Source organism: Plectropomus leopardus, chromosome 10 (genome assembly GCF_008729295.1).
Source record: "Plectropomus leopardus isolate mb chromosome 10, YSFRI_Pleo_2.0, whole genome shotgun sequence".
Taxonomy (NCBI): domain Eukaryota; kingdom Metazoa; phylum Chordata; class Actinopteri; order Perciformes; family Serranidae; genus Plectropomus; species Plectropomus leopardus.
In genome coordinates, this window is record NC_056472.1 from 8,591,909 (window position 1) to 8,612,550 (window position 20,642).

At 38.1% G+C, this 20,642-nt stretch overlaps 1 protein-coding gene across 1 annotated transcript; it reads right to left on the minus strand.

Moving 5' to 3' along the window:
- Nucleotides 1-3,901: 3,901 nt before the first annotated feature.
- Nucleotides 3,902-19,399, minus strand: LOC121949308 (alpha-1,6-mannosylglycoprotein 6-beta-N-acetylglucosaminyltransferase A-like). Its single transcript, XM_042494965.1, has 19 exons — nt 19,307-19,399; nt 19,064-19,145; nt 18,065-18,130; nt 17,638-17,844; nt 16,797-17,012; nt 15,110-15,186; nt 14,854-14,943; nt 14,635-14,688; nt 13,473-13,649; nt 12,576-12,745; nt 12,170-12,298; nt 9,880-10,013; nt 9,210-9,343; nt 8,660-8,803; nt 6,519-6,665; nt 6,268-6,381; nt 6,060-6,134; nt 5,800-5,957; nt 3,902-4,164 (listed from the first exon to the last, which is right to left on the minus strand). Exons 1-19 carry the CDS (start codon nt 19,397-19,399, stop codon nt 3,963-3,965), a joined length of 2,469 nt encoding a protein of 822 aa, XP_042350899.1. The 3' UTR covers nt 3,902-3,962.
- Between the last annotated feature and the right edge of the window lie 1,243 nt (nt 19,400-20,642).

The following is a 20,642-nucleotide window of genomic DNA, read 5'->3' on the forward strand; positions in this document are numbered from 1 at the left end:
TCGGTAATTAGTATTCAGTGCACTGGATCTGTGGGAGAGAGTCTAAATATATCCCAGGCTGAAGACAGTAACAAAGCCTTGGACAGTGATTCTTAGGGCACCTACATCCACTCTACAGTGTAATTATCAACTCCCAGTTGACATACTGGACAAGGTGCAAAATTCTTGGTATTATCATTAGTTTCCTTGTGTGAAGAATAAGGATTAGCTAGTAACTGAGGGTGTGGATCAGCTCACACAACTTCAACTCACCAACAGCACACTGATTTGTAATGTGTCCCCTTGCATAGAAGACAATCTTAACATGACTTTTACTTGCGAAGCACAGTGTTAACATGCTAATATCCACCACATAAGGCACAAATTCATAATAATGGTATGCTTTAGTAGCTCTATTGCTCATATGGTTAGCATAATCATTTTTGGATGAACTGGAAACTATTTTGATCTTGGCAACCTCATCCTTTCTACCTCTCTTTTTTTTTGCTCACTGTTTTATTTCCAAGCCACTTGTCTAGTGCACATTTATGCTACATTAAATTTTGGTGCGGGTGATCTTTGAAGCTGTTGCACTCACTGTGAATCACTGCGTCAGTGCAACAACTGAGCATCAAAACAAAAAATATGTTACATATAACTGTAATTCTATGATCACCAGAGTTGCATTTCATTAATCTCTGATGTGATTTCGCCACTGCCCATTAAAATATTGTAACCCTCACACTTCATTTTTTGGGGTTTGTGAAAAAAAAAATATCTCTGACTTTTTGCACAAACACGAAGCCTCTGTTCATTTGACAGGTGATGTAATATCTGACACCATTTCATTGTTCAGTCCAAAAAGCTCAGGATTATCTAAACCTGAAGCTTGACAAAATGTGCCAAAGCATTGAAAACATCCATTCTGTCCTCTGATGTGTGTATAATTCAATTTTACTTGTATGGATAAGCAAACGTATTATTATCACCACAGAAGAGGAATCAAACCATTCATTTAACTTAGATTCATAAAATTATGAAGGCAATACTTACCACTTCTCTGTTGCTATTGGCTTTGCATGGGTGTATAAGAACCCTTACAGCTTCAGTGGTTACAAGTGCATTGCAGGAACACACACACAAAGACACACACACGTGCGCACACACACACACATTGAAAGATAGAACTGTATTTGTCTGTTTGTACAGTAATGACATCAGTGGTATTACACCATTTCTTTATGTAAAAGAACTATGAGGTATCTCTTTGTCAAAGAGCAAAGTTTTAATTGATTAATAAAGTTTTATCCTGCTTAATGCTGAGGCATGTTTTGTCTTTTGGGTTTTTTTTGCCAGCCAAACAAAAATCATGAAAGGTTTTCATACAACTAATTCACTTATATACTGGGGAACTAGATATCTATGGATAGGTGAACAAGCACCAGATGTTACTCATCTGGTCTTCATACTGTAAATCTGGGAAGAGCTACACATAAAGAATTCTGTGTGGATAAGTGTGTTAGACAGTGCATATTCAGTAAAGCAGACATTGGATGATTTTGGCATAAAAGTATTCTGCAGAGACTAGTAAAGCCTAATGCATTTTACAATAATAAAATATTTCTCACTTCAGTATGTTCTCTCACCTGCCCTGATTCTGTTTCACATGTTTGCATCATCATCTTTGGCCTGCACTCTTGCTGCTCTGGCAAGACAATGTACATTAGGAGCAACTCAAGGAAATGACTAGAAAATGAGAATTTCTTTCTTTTTTTTAATTTTTATTTTTTTTTTACTTTTCACTGTACACTGCTTTTCATGTGACAGGAGACTGTGAAACACCTTGGGCTGTTATCATCATTACCAGAAAGGTAGTGGCTGAATGCTTTCGTTTGGATCAGGGCTTCACGGTAATGCTCACCCCTGTTAGTTGGCAATTGGTGTGCATGATTGAGTCCCAAAGGCTATGCAGACTAAATGAAGACTAAAATATATTGTTTAATTAATGCTGCATCACATAAATAGTCATCAAATGAATAGAAACATAAGGAAAATTAATTAATGACAGAGGATAATGCAAAGCTGGTTTCCAGGCAGCTGTCAAATGGTTGCAGATATGTTGACTGTAAAAGGATTTATTATATACCAACTAAACAACAAACTGCACTGGCTGTTGTAACTAGCCCTTTTATATGTAACTGTTATGTCGCCTTATCCAGGCAACGTGTGATGTCATGACACCTTTGTGTTAGTGTTATTGTAGTTTTAACACTTTCTTGATGCATGTACAATGCAAGTAGGTTATCATGATCAATAGGGGAAAGATCCAAAGCACCAAAAGAAAACACTGACAAAAAGGGAAACACAATAGCCCAATAGAACAACACCCCACATGTGCCTGGCAACCTCCTTCCTTGAGAAGAACAAAAAATAAATATATTCATAATAAGATAAAAAAATAATGAAAAATAAACAAATAATATAAATTAATTAAAAAAAAATAATACTAACCCAATTGTTGATAAAGCCATTGTAAACTGGCTAATAAATTAAATTTCAATTCATCTGCAATACATGCCAATATTCTGGCATCAGGCAATAAAAGTCTTATGAATCCTAATCTGGTAGGGTAACAGACAAGTTCTGAAAATGATTTTAAAAGGAATAAAATATATCCAAAAATGGTTGTTGTTTCTTATAGAATGAGTCTGCTGAACATTTTCAGGGTGAACTTAAAGGGGAACTTAAACCGTTTTTAAAATTCATACATTTTATTCCTATGATCTAAAACAGTCCAAAAAATATCATTTAAAAAAAAATAAAACTCTATCCCAAATCGAAAACCAGAGTGATGTAACTCAAATTTGTCATAGGGTATAAAGTCTGGCTGCTCAATAAACAATTAATGGTAAAAGATAGATAACACTGAGAGCAGCCAAGGGAATGTTCTGAGTATATTGGTACATTTTCTGTTTTGTAACTTGGAATACTGAAAAATAATAAAGTTTATTTTGGTTTATATATCCATATATATAAAGAAAACAAACATATTGTGTATCCACAAAGATCAGGCTCCCATTCATTGTGGGGCAACTCCAGACTTAATACCTGATGACATCACAAGTTTTGAGACTTACATCTCTGGTATTGAGTAGGTTACATTCACAAACATTGATTATACTTCCAAGGCCATGGATATAAATCTTTATTTTAGGTGGTGTTCCCCTTTAGCAAACATAGTGAACATGGTGTCACTAAACCATTTATTTTCAGTCTTCTCTGCACACCTGTTTTGCTTTAGTCTTGTTTGCTCCACCACTGTGGTCCCTGCCACACCTTTGATTGTTAGCCAATCCCTGTGTTTCCCTCCTTTTCCCTGTGTCCACCTGCCTCAGCTGTGTCTCATTCTTGTGATTGGGTCCCTGTGTATATATACCTGTGTGTCTCCCCTTGTTCCCTGTCAGTTCATCTGTTATCCTCCCTGTTGATTATGTTGTGTTTGCTGCTTTCTTCACTCTTAAGTTCTTCCTTGTCATCCTGGATTTCTTTTTTTTTTAAATTTGGATTTCATTTCTGTTTTGGTTACCTGTTTTTTTTGGGGTTTTTTTTTTGACATTTTCACCAGCATTAAAGTTCACTTTTTGTTTGAACCCTGTTTTTGCCTTTTTTATTCTGCATTTGGGTCCACATCTGAACTCATACATGACAGGCTTGTTTCCCATGTTTGTTTGTTGTTTCTTTTTTTTTTTGTTTGTTTGTTTGTTTTTGCATGTTTTTATTTTTTTAAGAAATTAAACCAATTGGCTCAGGGTTCAAATGTTTAAATACTTGTGAAAGGTATATGAAAGCAGCACAAGAAAAGTGCTCTTGATCCAGGTTTCAAAGGGTTAACTCCTCTGAAATAACTGTTGTGTTTGTGCTATTGTAATAATGGGAACCATTGACCTGTCTGTACATGTAGGGTTTTGTTTTCCATCCAGCAGTTAGACACATGCTTTGCATAAGGCTATTTGGTCCTTAATGTAGTCTCTGCAGGGGCAGACACGAATCAAGGCCGGGTCTGACCTCACACAGCTGAAGAGCAGGGAGTCGGACTGGAACAGACAGTGTTTACTGCTGCTGTTGTAGGCTGGAAACACCAAATGACTGTCAGAAAGCTCAGATGTTTGACAGTCTACACTGTATCTGGAGAAAAACAGACAGAAGAAGAAATCATCAGCAACTTTGTATCAGCCATAATGTCATAAAGCATGTAAATCAAAAGGTTTTGGAGGATGGTGTCTTCTTCAGCAAGCTCCACCTTTCAGTTTAGTATAATTACATATTAGGTACGGGTGGTTTGGATTATGGCCTCTGCTGTTCTGTCAGCACCAGCAATGCTTTACCTATACAAAGCTTTAGTGTAGAATTTGTCTGAAAGGCTCAAGTCAAATACAGGCTAATTGTTTGCTTTTCTGTTTCCTTTTAACTTGAGCGCTAACTCTGACACCAGCTAAAATTGGAAAAAAAAATGTCTGTGCTATTAAGCAGTGATGAAAAGGCTTCCTGCGTTGGCTAAGATATATTTCACAGTAACTTTGAACTTTTGTACAGTATTTGTGTTTCCCACCAAAGTGCATAGAATAATTTGTAAAGCAGTCCATTTTTTGAGTTGGCTGAGATCAAAAAGTGAATATGACTGTTTCTTCTCTGTAGTTGTCAGCTAGAATCTTTTTTAAAAACTATCCTCTGCACACCATTGCTATATCACCCCCTGTTTTTGGGTTATTTTGACTTGTATGGCGAAAAACTATTCAACAATACCCCTAACTGTGGTTAGACTCTGGATTAGTGACACCCCAGAATGACGCCAAATAAACTGGCCTGATTCCACCTCCTGACACTGCCATCACATTGTCAAAAATGACCTGACCCAGCATTGGCACAAACTCGGCATGTTGGAAGAAATAAGCTGGGCTGCGTCCAATTGACTTACTTAATAGAAAATGAATGATGTCCCCAAAACAGGCCAAATAATCTGGCCTGACACTGATAACACTGATCCATTATCAAAAATAATTTTGCCTGGCATCGACACAAACGTGGCATGCTGTAGAAAATAAGTTAGGCCCTGTCTAATTGCTTGACTCAGCTGAGACTTGGGATGAATGATAACCCAGAATCCAGCCAAATAAACTAGCCCAATTTTGATTGCCGACTATGCCACGGTAATATACATCCCAAGTCGTCGCATTTTCCCGCTTTGCCAGTTGATTTGCTGCTGGATGCTGCAACCAATATCAGCATGTCAACAATAGCACATAGTTAGGATTAAGCAACAAAAGAATGTGGTTAGGTTTAGGAAAAAAACATCATGGTTTGACTCTATACGCAGGAAGCAAACACCAGGCTCCTGGGTGAAAGTTTGAGGTCTGTTGGACCGATCCACCCCTGCTCTTACCCTCCCTTTCAATTCTTTATATTACAGAGTTACAGGCAGTGTTTCAAACTGGTGTAGTTCAGCTGCATATCATATGGTCAAAATAGGTTCTGTGGGGCTGCATTATCAACTGATACCAGCTATCCCACTTCAGCATTTAGCACCAGGTGCCATCTGGCCATCTGCCAGATTATCATGACACAGCAAAAGGTTCTGTCCATGACATCATACCATCATACCTTCCTGAAATCACAGCAAAGTGGCAGTATCTGACAACTTTGGAATAAGAATGGGCTGTTACAACACATTTCAAACCAAGTTTCATACACAAAGGTATGAAAAGAAATTAGGACTTGTGTTACTGGATTGATCTCCACACAAATCAACATGTGTATACTTACTTGGCAAGATTTTCAGCATTGTTAACATGCGGGAAGAATGCAGGTTCACATATCAGCCCCGCCCTCTGGCATTCCTGTTTACAGGACATGTTCACCTTTGCCTCAACAACTTGGAGTGCGCTCAGTGGGGGCCAGCTCGCTGTACTACTGCAGAGGTCCTGAGGTAAATATGACAACAAGATGAGAGAAAAAAATAAAAAAGTAGAATAAAAAAAATAAGAATTACAAAAATAAAAAACAGCATCTGAAATTCTTCCAACCTGTTTCTCAATCAGGCTGTTGACCCTTTGGAGCATCCCTTCACAGGAAAACTCATAGGGAAGGTATGGCTCAAGCTGAAAAGGATATCCAAATACTACATTAAAAGATATATTATAGAATAATTGCAGTTCTTTATTCATTAAGCTAAGTTTTTCTATATTTCCACTTTGCTCTTTGGATATGTCACCATATTTGGAGGGTTCTTACAGTCTGATTGAGGATAGAAGTGAGAGCTCTCTCCACATCTGTGGAGTTATGCATATCTACCATCCAAACATAGGGCTCTCCTATGGCTTCGGCATAAGGATGCTGGGATGTCACCTGTAACACAAACAAGTAAATTGAGTGATAGAGTACACCAGCTATTTGTTTAAATCTCTATAAAAACATGCATCATTTATCATTATCATAGAAGTGTTTATCAGCCCATGGTAAGTGTCTAAGCTTTGATCCCTGACCTCTCGGATGTTGGGTTTTCCCTTGAAGAAGTCAGTGTTAAGGCTACTCTGTGGCGGGTATAACCTGGGGTTCAGGAAAGCACAACCATTGGCTATTGCCTCCAATGGGGCGGGGCCTTCATATGGGAAAGACAATCCAACAAAAACCTGCAACAGAAAACAATGTATGTTTATGTTAAAAGCAACATATAAAGAGGTAACCTCATGTACTGCTTTGCTGTCACCACATGGGGCCAGCAACACCAGGAAAATGAATGACGAACTCAGGTCCCACAGTCAGTGTTCTAACAGTCTGTGCAGGGAGGGATGTCATTATAAATGAATGTTTTAGAGCCACACTGAAGTAAAAAATCAAATGATTTGGGAAAAACAGAAAGTGACTTGGAAAAAGTGCTTAAAATGCAAAATTCTGTAACATAATTTTAAATACAGAATTATGATGATTAGAATTACAGTTTCTCCCAACTTTTAAAAATTCTTTTTCTAAATGTAGTAATGTCTTGCAATTTGTGGAATGTTTTTTACCAAATTGCTTGTTACCTTTTTTACCCTATGTCTTTGAAATACATCAAACTGCCGTTGGGCCTTTTTGCACACAGTAAGCAGCAATCTTGCATAGTATACCTTTATATACAGAATATGTACTACTGTTGAACAGCATGTTGTTACGGCTGTGAGTGTTCTGTGATGTTATTACTTTTCTCTGGACAAGGTGACGAGGTGCACCTGCTCTGGTGAGGAGCAGCTTAAGAACTTCCAGCAGCATAGGGGAAGACGCTTCTGCTGTTGGGACTGCTGGACTTGTTGCCTTTTGCTTGGGATTTTTATTGTCTTACTTGAAAGTCATAGTTCCAAAACCAATGAGCGACATCACAGGTACATCCAGTCATCCATCCATCCATCCATTTATTTTCATACAGTCAAGTTTCTACCCTTCTACCCAGAAGGTCAAACCCTTATACAAGTCAGAGGTTATGGTGTAAGAGTTGAGTTTCTCATTCGGAGGAGGGTGGATGGTGTAACACCATAAACAACCAGCAGGCAGCAGTAGACTACTGTTTGAGAACAACAGTGTTTTTTAAAGATAGCTCATGACACATCTAGTTCTGTTTACAGCAACTAAACTGTGAGGAAAACATGTTTTCCTCATACTAACTAAGTATTTTTCTGTACCTAAACCTAATCACATGTAAACCACGGTGTTGCCTTACGTTTTAACTTGCTACATATGAAACTTACAAATGTAATGGTTTGCAGGAACTTTCAATGCCAACATTTATTCTGGCCATGGGTCGATTCTTCCTGTGGTTCTCAGGGAAAGTGAACAGTAAACATATATGCCCTCACATACTGTACATAATTACATTCAAAACAACAAGGTACAGTTCTACTTTACGTCATTATATAAGCAACAGTACTGCAGCATAAACAATGTTATCAAATATCCAACAACTATGAACACAACATAGACCGATATGCTTCAACAACTGTTTTTGTCATAATAAGCTATAGCCCTGTGACAGTCAGAAAAGCCTTGAATTGAAACTCTCTTTGGGAATAATTTGATTCAAGGATTTTGACACGAAGAACTATGGAGGATTTTATTGAATGCTGCCCTGCAGTACACAGTTTTCGAAAAAAGTGTTCTGTATTGTAGAAGAGGTACCCTTCAATGGTTCCTTGTCTACTTTAGTGTTATCCCAGGTAAAGGTTGGTCTCTGAGAGTAAGTTTTTAAAAGACAGTTGACCAGTCTTTCTTCCACCTACGGTGAGGACAGAACGGCATGCATTCCCTCGACCTGCATTGTGCAGTCTGCTTTTGATGGTCTTGAAGATAGAAATGGGTTAAACATTTTGATAGCTCTTCCCATGTTTGGTATGATTTTGTCTACATGACATGATAAAGACATTTGTGGACAAAGGTTATCCACAAGTGTTTTGTCCTTTTCTTTGTCTCCTTCATCAAATTAGAGAAAGTTTACCACTTTAAAGGGAAGCTATGCCCATTTTCATTCTTTGCATTTCTGTGGGATGGACATTATGTGTCTGTTTTTCTTGTGGGTGTAGATAGATTATTTAATTATGGGTGAAAAAAATACTATTATTATCCAGCAGTGGGCAGTAAGGAGACACATACTGACCTTGCTCTGTCTCAGCAGGGTCTGAACTTCAGTGCCTTTGACAATGCCGTGGTTTTTCACATATTTTGGAATCGTAGCACTGCTATCAACTGTCCCATGGACCTCCAAGTACTTGTGGATAATGTCCACATAAGCCTCTTTACCCTGTTGTGAAACAGCAGAGGAAGCAAAGGGTGACTTGCTTGGAAATCAATGGATGTGGCACCAATTACACCTGACAAGTGTGTATTGGAAGGAGATTACTGAATGAAACTGAGGGAAACAATAAACTTCTAAACAACCATAAGATAGAATGAGGTGACATATATGAAGTATTCTCATGACATATAACAATGTAAAAAAAAAAAAAACACAATGTGAAAAAAACAAGATTAAAGGGCCCTTCAATATTTCCCTTTCATTTCAAAACTTATTCACCAATTGAAAATTTTAAAACTTTTTTCTCTAAACACTCTTTTACAAAATCAGTATGGGTGCCTCAAGAGATAACTCTTACAGAATACTTTCCAGAAAATAATGTAATTTTATCTATCACAATTTCATTCCATACCTTCCAAAATGTGCCTCTCTTGCCATACACAAGTGCCTGGTTTTGTCTTGAGGTAGACTTTAACAGCTCAGCTTGTTCAGAACTCAGCTGGTGCTGCACCACAAAGCCCAGGAATGTGTTGTCTGGTGTATGAGCTGCTCACAGTAAGAGACACACATCACATCAATTAAATCAGGATACATCAATTAAAAGAGGTATTAAAAAAAGTAGCCATGTCTGTTCTCCATGCAAAATGCAATGATTAACCAAAACATTAGAACCACCAGTTGATAAATTAATACCACTGATCAAATATTACAATGCAATGTTCTGCTTGACACGCTCCACTTTAACACTTGCTCTTGAGCTCCGTGTAACATTCCTCAAGCCATCCCTGAAGAGATTTTATAATGTGGCATGTTTCATTGTCCTGCTGGGGGGGGGGGGTGCACTGCCATCAGGGAGTGCCATTGCCATGAGGGGGGTACTTGGACTGTAACTGGGTGAGTGGAGCATATCAAGTGTAATCCACATACATACCCAGACCCAGGGTTTCCCAGCAGAACATCACATTATAACGAAATGATCAATGTTGTTCACTTCACCAGCCAGTGGTTTTCATGTTCTGGATGATTGGTGTATGTAAATGACATGATTAGCTGTTGGAAAAGGAAAAGAAGCAGAAACATACGGAACATGGTGTAGAATTGCATTGGGATCAGGTGCAGGCTGCCAAATGGACTACTAAGGTTGTGCTTTTTGGCCCAACCTATGTGATTAAAGTCTGGCTCAGTGCCGAAAGTGTCCAACACACGAATCTTGCACCTGATCAACAGACACAAGTACATACTCATAAACATGTCACTACTCACAAACACACAAACACACACACACACACACACACACACACACACACACACATATATATATGGGAATATTATTGAACATGGAATTCCAAATCAGAGTTGCTATAAAAGCCTTCACAGCACATTTTCAGAGACACTTGATTGAGAGTTGAGTGCCAGAAACTGAATGTCCCAATACAATAATGACCAGTAAGAACCATTTGTATCTATAATGTACTTTCTTTTTGTCACAGTTTGCAAGGAGGACATGTGAGGTGCAGAGATCTAAATGGTTCTATTTCCCACTACTGAAAATCTAAAAATGTCATATTATTTTACATCTATCTTCCTTCATGTCATCTGTCCCCTTCCTTTCCTTAAACATGACAAAAGCCTGCTCTGTAATCTTTTCCTTCTTTTAGTCCTTCTCTGTTTTGTTTCCTGTTACTCAGTACCTTCTCTGACACTGTCTTTTATTTCATGACTTTTTCCAACCCACTCCATCTTTTAAGGTCTCGGACTGTGACTTGGTCTTATTCCTCTCTATGTGGTAAAATTAGATCGTTTGTTATAAGAACAGACACTTTCGTAGAAAACAGTAATTGCCCCCAACAGGTTTGAACTCAGATCCATCCAGTCCCTTCTATTTCTGAAAATCTTGCCGCAACCACTTTACTTTCTGTATCCTCTGTGCCAGTATAATCGCCAATTGACTCATACTCGACTCTTCGCTCTGCTGACCTTCTCGCTTGACATCTTCCTCATTGAATGAGATCTTCATTTCATCTTTTTAACTTTCTATTGCTCTCCTGAACTCATCTTTGCTTGTCTGTAGCAAAGCAACTGTGATGAATCTTGGTCTTTGATTATTTTTTAAATATACTCGGATCACCTACAAGAGCACACAAAAGGACCAAAAGACTGTTTGTCGATTTCTTCTTTTTTTGACATATCTCAGCATTGTGTCCTATTATATGTATGAGTTGTTTAAACATCATCCCATCTTGCCACATGTTGCTACTTTATCAATGGACTTCTACATCTAAATCTAAATCTTACTTTTAAGCATCCTGCATCTGCTCTTTATGTTCTGGGATGCCACTACCATGATGTCAGCACAAGCACATAGTGGCATGATGCTGCACGTGGTTATGTTTAGGCAACAACCGCACATAGCAACAAAGGCCGGAACATCAACAAATGCACATGCTGGCAAGGATGGTTAATTTTAGGTGATAAAGTCATGGTTAGGATTAGGGGAAGGAGGCACATGGTATAAGGCATAGAAAAAAACATCACATTCAAATGGGAAGTGAACACCTGACTTCCACATCATAGTTAAGGTGTGTTTGACCTATTTACCTCACTTCCCATCCACCCGTAAAAGCACTCTCAGGCTTTTTATGTTATGTTGTTACAGGCTGCATTTCTAACTGAAGCCGTCCTGCCATGCCTCATGTGCATGTGACAGGTTCCATCCAGCCATCCGCCGGCGTATAATAACACCGCAACTGGTTCTGTCCAGCCATGTTCTCAGCTCGTCCAGCAGCATTATGCTCATGCAAAAGGTGCCTTTTGCCTTTGCACTCTTAAGCCAAATGGACTTTGGCCTTAAGAGTAACAGGAAATTTAAAGGCAAAAACCATTTGGTTTGCAGAAACAAATACATTAAATATAGTAGGAGATAAAACTTGTAAATTTGCTCAAATCACATTTATTGTTTACTGTTTATTTATTTATGTTTTTTGGTTGTCAAATGTGAGTCCGGCACTTTTAATGGCATTATTACCTTGTCTCTACTCGTATTTCTAAACAATATGTGTACCATATCAATAAATGTATTTCACTTTTTGAATGACGTCTCTTCTGATTGAAATAGTGTCATTATTTTTATCAAGGGACCTTCTACAGTTGCTAAAACAAAAGCGAATGGCATTTAATCCTTTGAAGTATAATTTTTATTAGGCATCACTTTATGAATTCTACCAACTCTATCACTAATGCTGTATGTGTAAGCATTTCAGTGTTAAAATGATGAGCCAAACACACTTTACAAAGACACGTGTCCATTCTCTCACTCTTATGTCACTCACAAGCACTTTTAAATAATGTCAGGACCAGGGCCCAGATGCTCACCTGTATTTGATCCAAGATGCGTTTAGTATTGCCTGAATCTGTCTGAGGCCAATAATGTCAGTATAGATCAAGTCTACTTCCACTTTTGACTGACGAGGTGGGCAGCCACCTGTCTTAACCCCTAGAAAACTAGAGAGAGGTTAACAAGAGAATGGATATACAGAAATAGAGTGAATATACAACAGTAGCAATTGAGGTAAAATTATGGAATGACTGTAAATGTATGTGAGTGTACACATAAACTAGTTATAACTGCATAGTTTTTAATCAAGAGCATAATCTATGATTCATATGGTGCTATTTTCAGACATAATCATTGCTTTAAAATGTCATATTTCCTATTCCAATTCATCTACCTCTAGGCAATAACATCAGTCGCCCTGGTAGAAAGTGTGTGCATACTCACTATTTGAGGTCGGGTATGGAAGCAGTAAGGTGAACATGGTGGCCCAGGATGTAAAGTGTGGAGATGAGGTCACTCCACTGGACTAGCTCCCCAAGGGGACCCCCACTGAAGGCAGCCTCTGCTATTCTAACATGAGATTCATCTGTAACTGCTCCAGGATGCACCAGAATCTGGGGAAGGGTAGAAGTTCATGAACAAAATTCAATGACAAATGTTCTCTCTCCCATGTATGATGCTTTTCAATTTGTTATAATTCAACTAAAATAACTGTTTTAATGCTAACACAGTTCCAATACCATTATTTAATCAAGTGCATTGAGACCAAAGAAAGGGATCTCAGATTCAAAAGCAAATCTTTTAAAGATTGCAGAGAAATTTGGCCATTGTATCCTGTCACAAGCCTTCTGGGCATTTAGGGATAGAGTGGCTGCTCTGATGGCTGATTTACTGCTCGGACAACATTAAGTGCTCCTGTAATGCAATGGAAGGCCAGTTTAGTTGAGTATATGATTCATATATATAAAGCTCTTATCCCGGTGTTGATATGACTGAAATGAAAGCCTAATCTAAGGAAGCTGGGAGGCCGCCAGCTAAAAGCATCCTCTTAGAAGAAATTAAAATGTCTCCATTCCATGAGCATCATTATGAAGCTGTTTATGCCACATTGGAAAGAAAAATAGCAGAATCAAAACTAATAAGCTACAGAGTAAGCTACAGCATTAATGACCATTAGGATGGCTTTTGTTTCAAAAATGACTGTGAATTTTGAGTGGAATTTCATCCCCCATCATCATTCTGCCATGTGAGAAAAGAGAGCTCTGTAGGCAGGGTATAAATAAATTACAGAGGCGGTGTCAATTAGCATTTCAATCACAACAGTTGGGAAGTATACATTACCTGTTTGGCTTTCCTCTCTGTGAGGTTGTATTTGGCTGAAAGAGAACGTCCAGCCTCGACCCAGATCTTCTCCATACTGCCAATTCTTTGGCGAATCCAACGAAACTGGACTCTCTTGTCCAGAAGGGGGTACAGATCTTTTAGACTTTCCTGTACCACTGCATGGTCAGACCCTGCCTGGATTCATAAAAAAAATCATAATGCTTATTACCTCCACCAAAGAGGTTATGTTTCCAGTTTAGGTTTGTTTGTCTGTTTTGAGAGTGTAACATGAACCAAGGAAGAACTCAATACATTTTGAAACAGATCTGAATCAAGGGGGCAGACACACTACAACTTATTTTTTACTTAAACATTGCAAGATAGGGCATTTGGCTTAGATGGAAGTCTATGCCTTTAAAAAGCCCTGACACACCAAGTCAACGGTCAACCATCAATCAACGTTGGGCCCTCTGTGGGTGTCTGTTGCCCCAGCTTTTGTGGTTTGTCTCGCCCAGTTGGCATTCCTTGTTTTTTTTTTACTTTGAATCAAGACTGCGGAGCACATCTGTGAAATTACTCTGATTGGTAGTTCAGCTCAGAACATGCGAAAAGGAATGAAACTGAAGAAAGTAAATAAAGGGCTAAAGTCAAAGGGGAGTGAGAATAAAACAAACTAGTTAATATAATTTTTTTTAGCCTTTTAAGCTCTTAAGCAGAAACATTTTTGCAATGATTCATGTTATTGCTTGCATGTTCTTTGAACATCGGCTTGTGTTCTTCCAGTTTCCTTTTTTGAATGAGGAATATAGATGATCACCGCCTGCTGCTATGGAGAGTTTTTTACTCTCGCGCAGGTGCAGGATTTATGTGCAGATTCAGGTGCAACATTTGGCTGAGACGCAGGTGACATGAGGCGATGCAACAGTCTGCTTTTGTCACTGCTTGCTCTTCGATGTCAGTTTTGTGTGTCTGGGCCTTAAGTGCCTCTGTAGTTCCATACCATTTTGTTGGTTTGTGTTGAATTTATGAATTCCCTCACAGCACAATGCCCTCTTACCCTTTTAGAGAAACACTGTGGTTAAGCAGGTCTACAAAGATTACACACACACACACACATACAAGCATTTTACATGCACTCAAGTAACATGCAATCTTAACATTCTTGGGCTTTTGCATTTACCTTTTCCTCTACTGGAATAACTCGGCCTGGAAGCACAGGACACCATGACTCTATCTGAACAAAACACAGAAGGAAATAGGTGGTAGTTACACCAGCAACAACTGTATCCTTTTACCATAACAAAATTGAGCTTTGATTTGATTGATTTTACTGAATGCAATGAGGTGTTCACTGGGCAGTGTTACTGTGTGATATTTAAGCTTGAATCCACTTTCATACCTCACTGAGGTAGATGAGGTTGGAGCACAGAGATCCATTCACCCCATGAAGACTGTAGCAAGGGTCAGACTTCCAACTTCCCTTCATCCACTGGAGAATCAACAAGCCACAGTGAGTCAAGATTGCTGCTGTATCTTCCATATTTTTACCTCTTTGCATTATATCCAGAAATAAATGCATTTGTTTCAAAGCATACTGACAACATGACTGATGAAGCCATCCATGCGATCCATGATAGGATAAAGAAATGTGTTACCTTCAATTTCCCCATACAATCTGGGTATCCATCCAATGGTGGGAGTGGGCAGTTTTTATCCTCTTCGATTTTATCATCTACAAAACACACAAACAGCAGCATGTTTGCTCATTCAGAGATGCTCTGTTCATTAAAGTGTATTTTCTTTATTTTGATCAGTATTCATTTATATTTTAATTCTGAGTCCAGTTAGAGGTATTATTGGAATTTGTGTGGGATGAAGTGGGAGATATTGCCACTAATGTTAATAAAAAAACATTTTCTTTCAGCCAAGGTATTAATTTTAATTCAAGGCATGTTGAGGAAGACAACCTTCATGCTTCACCAACTGTTTACAGGAATGGTTTGTACATAATTCTCATTGGATAATTGAAAAAGTTTCAGCCACCTAAGGCTGCACTCTTAACCACCCTGTAAAATCTCACGAAGGGACATTGGTTGAACAATGTATTCAAATTAGTCTGAGGCGAGGCCAAGTTGTTTTTTTTTCACATTTCAGGAGTAGTTGCAGGCATTACAGCCATTCCTGCATATAAAAGAAAATGTAAAGACTTTTGTAAAAGCAGGCTTAGAATCCCATTGCACATCGCAACCTGTTTCTCTAAACAAGCACAATGATTGCTCTAGAGTATTAGTAATGAAAGAGTCTGTTCACATTTTTTATTAAATAAATTGACCTGCTATTGCCGTGAAGTGGGACTTTATCTAACACATAACAACAGGTCTATGTTTTTGAGGTAACTGACTTCTCATACTTTTTTCACTACAAAGGATTCCTCGGCATAGAATTCCATTGTTGTCCAAAACTGATTAAAAACACAACAGTGGGCCACACCAATCAACGTATCCTTGTACAAGGGTTCGTATGATATCTTACAAAAATGCACATACAATGGTTCATATGGCTTACAAATTAGCACCACATTAATGACATTATATACTGTACTTAATGTAAAGTTACGTACTGAAGTTGATGATGTTCTGGAGGCTAACGAAAGAAAAATTACTTTGGTTATATAATGATCATGTGGGCTTTGTTCAAATTATTGGGCTTTACTTTTTGTACGAACAGTGCATGAAAACTTCCTGCACCGATGCACAGATGACTTTATGATTAGAATTGGCAATGCTGTTGTTTTTTGTTTTGTTCTAATTTAATCCCACAATCGCTGTCTTGCTGTTGTAAACTTAACCTTTCTCTAGTTCCAAATGTGTATAAACACAGCTGTAAAAACTCCCTAACAACAGCACCATTTATTAATTGTTGTGAACAATTGATAAAATCTCAAAAAAGAACTACATAGCCTTCTTTTTTTATCTGCTTCTACATTTTTGACCCATTTGTACAGATATGCATCTTCAGTATACAGTAGGGAAACTGCAACACATTGACAGACTAACTAACAATAATTTTTAACTACATACATTTGTTGACAATGAGGAAAAAGAACATCAAATCAGTCGACTGGACAGTCAATAAGGTACTTCTAGCCAAGGTCTTTGTTCTATGATTTTTTTTTTTTTTCATATCAACACACGGCATGTTGACAAATCGCAATTCACCACTTATGTGCTGATAAGATTGTAATTGCTTTAAACAATATCTACTGTTTTATCTCCCTGTTAAAAGTGTGCACTTTGGCAATGCAGTTTGAATTCCCCCTTAGATGATTAAGAGTCACATTACCAGTTTTGACTTGTTGGAGTGTCATCTCTTTCTTCTCTGCCTGTAGCTTCAGAAGTTCCTCCAAGTGAGCCACTTGTTGCTGCAGATGGAGTTTGTCAGAACGCAGCTCCTTGATCATCTCATCCCTCATTTCTCCTTTCTCTTTTTCTGCCTCCATTTTAATCCGGAGTGACTGTAATTCCTCTTTGTAGTCCCTCAAGGGAGGCGGGGGAGAGGCTGAGAGACAGAGAGGTTGTTGTGTTAATGTATCCCTCTGCTTTGAACATATTTTTAAGGCACTTACATCTCAAAAGAGCTGTTGAAGCAATCAGCCATACTATGCAATAATTACTCATAGAATATTCAGCATATTTCTATTTTAATTAGATGTAGTGCTTCTTAACTGAAAATGCATTTTAAGCACAATAACTAGTGAGCTGCTCCACTGGATATCATGTTCCTTTATTGTGATGAACATTGGCAGTATGGTTTATTCTTTTCTATCCTATTTACACTGAGTTGCTGCTGTAAATTTACTACAGCACCAAATTTGTATGAATCCACAGCTAAAAGTAGTCCCTAACAATAGCGCTTTTTATTTATTTCAAAAAACATTTCCAAAAAACTAACAGTGCCCAGCTGTTTTGGGAAACTACTTAGCCTATTTTGAAAACTCAAATATACATTTTCTCCCATTTGTAAAGATATTGTGTATGTCTTCAGTGGGGAGAGGTAGGCATATCACAACATGCTTTAATTGTATGATCTTCATTATTGTCATGGTAGAGTTTCTGCATTTTAAAACCAGCGACTGTGGGAATACACTCATCATTCTGCTCGTAATTTGACGGATACATTTTACCAGATTTGAGTTTTTTCTCTTCCTTCTCAGCCTGTAGCTTTAGGAGTTCCTCGCCGTGAGCCACTTGTTGCTGCAGCTGGATTTTTTCAGAACGCAGCTCCTTTATCATCTCATCCCTCAGTTGTCCTTTCTCTTTTTCTGCCTCCATTTTAATCTGGAGTAATTGCAGTTCCTCTTGATAGTCTCTCAGTGGAGGTGGGCGAGAGACTGAGAGACAGAGAGGTTGTTGTTGCTGAGTCATGGTGCTTGGAACATATTTTCAAGAATTTATATTAGAGTAATTTCTCATATCAATTAGCAAATATAAAATTTCTAGTTTAATTAGATGAAAATGCATTTTCAATACCATAATAATATTATATTAAGTCGTAAGTGTAGATTTGTGTAGCTGAAGAAAAGAAAAATCCTATCTGGAGTGTTTGCTTACAGTTGTTAGAGTATCCCACAATGTTCAGGAGATCATCCACAAATTTAACAATCCTCGTCATTATTTCTGGGAAAGAAAAGGGGCAAGTGAAAAAAGCAGAGAGAAGAAAAAGTCGAGAAGAAAAGTCAGGAATTTCCCATATAAAGCTCTTCCCATAATAATTATCTGAATTATCTGAAGAGGTCTCTTCCTCTTCGAAACAAGTGGACCAGGTGAATTAAACAAATAAAAAACCGAATAAAGCAATTTCACATCACAAATCAGCGTTTTTCCAGTGCTGTTTGGCATGACGGGAATGAGCCGCTAGCCTAGCACCTGCTTTTGTTTGCTCATGTTTTTTCTCTGATTACTTAAGATCCAGATGTCCAGGAGGTTTTTACCGGAAGCGAAATTATCCTCAAGGGTCTCCACCTCACCAAAATAAATGGACCAAGTGATTTAAACTTATAAAAACACTAATTAAAGCAATTTCACATGAAAAAAATTGGTGTTTTTCTGAAACTGCTTGTCATGGGGGGAATGGCCCTATGTGGATCACATGTATTATTTGTCCTTTCTGGGTTACTGTAGAAATATGGTGCAACATGACAATGTCCATGGTTGAAGAACCCTATGTAGATATAAATGGCTCATTTATGGTAACAAAAACAACAATTCCCAATTTAAATTGATTAAACACCAAAGAAAATGTACTTATTATAATCCATTCCTGCTAATAAAGCCTATACAACTTTAATGTTGCCCTCAGTTCTACAGTGTGCAGTTAAAAATAAAGACGGGTTAATCATTCTCTATTCAAATGAGTCACAGTGGTGACAGATGCAAATTCATCTTAATAAATGTAGCCTACCACATCGTAGGTGCATAGATCTACCTTGCCCACATACATCTCATTTGCTTCACTGTTAAATGGCTATGTGAGGAAGATAGATTGTGTTGCTTGCTGCGATTATTTTCCAACACCCAAAATTTACATTTAACTTTCTCCTCTCCTCTCACCTTCAGCCCTGCCTGTTTCCATCCACACTTTGCCATGTTGCCTCAGTTTGGTAGCACTGATGCCCCGCTGATCAGCGCTGCTCTAAAACCAAACAACAAAACAAAAAGCTGTTAAAAAATAAAGAATTTTTGTCCATTCTGAATGTAAGAGAATGGACATTATTTGTGTGTATAGGGCAAATAATAGTGACCTGAATTTATCAAAGTGATGTTTATGTTAAAGGTGAACAAATCAATACAGACCAGGATGAAATATGGTAAACTCAGACACCAGATGAAACCAATGACCATCAGCAAACACACGGTCCTCGACAGAGGACCTTTCGGCTTTCTCATGATTCAAATGGGCTCAGCCTGTTGCAGTAGAGTTGGATGATGGGTGGTGTGGGCCTTGTTATAAACACAAGATTATTTCACATTAAATTCAGCATTTCCTTAATATATATAATTCTACATGTTCAGTGATGATCACCAGTAAAGGACTGTGTGTGATGTGTCTGAGAGAGAGAGAGGGACTTCAATAATTTCTTCTCTCAGGCATGTCATACCATAGATGATGACTGATGTAATGCTTTTTTGTTTAACCCTTTGAAACCAGGATCAACACCAGTTATATCCTGCATTCAAATGCTTTTTACAAGCTGTTTAACCCTTTGAAACCTGGTTTGAGTTCTTCCAAAGTCAAGGGGGGAAAAGTAGTGAGCAATGTGGCAAGAAATGTCCCACAAATTCTAAAAAATGAGTAAAAGGGGATGAGAAGAGGACCTGAATTATTATTATTTTCTTTAAAGGGAGAAATAAAAAAAAAAAAAAAATAGGAAAAAATGTCCAGAAAACTATTCCAGTTCATTGTATCACCCTGACATTGTGTTTAAAGTATCAAGTATCAGCTCTCTTCTGCACCGTAATGACAAAAAACTTTAACCCTTACCTTCAGCCCGTTCAAAAGTCCTTCCAGTATGACCAAATAAAGACAGAGTGACCATAGACTGTGCTCCCGCAGAATCTCACAGATGCAAATAATCTGCACACAGGAAAGCCTCTGAAGCAGAACCCAATAAAACCAGTTTGCCAACCTGTTTCCCTGCATAACTGCAGGTTAAGTTATGGTTATATGCATGTCTTTGCAGCCCCTGAGATAAGCCAACCTGTTTTACACGTCTTCAGTGCGTTACACTACTGTTTTTGGGGGTCAATGGTGCAACTTCTACTGTACTATATTTACTGAATACCAAAGCAAGCACTTTCACTGGCATTTAGAATTTTTTCTATGAATAAGTCATTAGAAAGCAGAAGGGAAACTTATGTGGAGCTACATTCCATGTACTGAAACTAAGATGCACATGAGGGCAAACAGCCCTTTATTCCCCTTGTTGTTTGTTTCTGAGAATGAAGGTATTCCTGCACTTTACTCAGGGTCCACTATAGGGATGTTAGATTAGACTCTTAAAGATGAACGAGTTCATCTGATTTACAAGCGGGAATTTATCAAAATGACAAGCCCAGCTGTACATAAGTCCCTTTTGGATTTCACATGCTGACTTTATGATTGCTGCAGCCTGAAATGCCTTATTTTTGG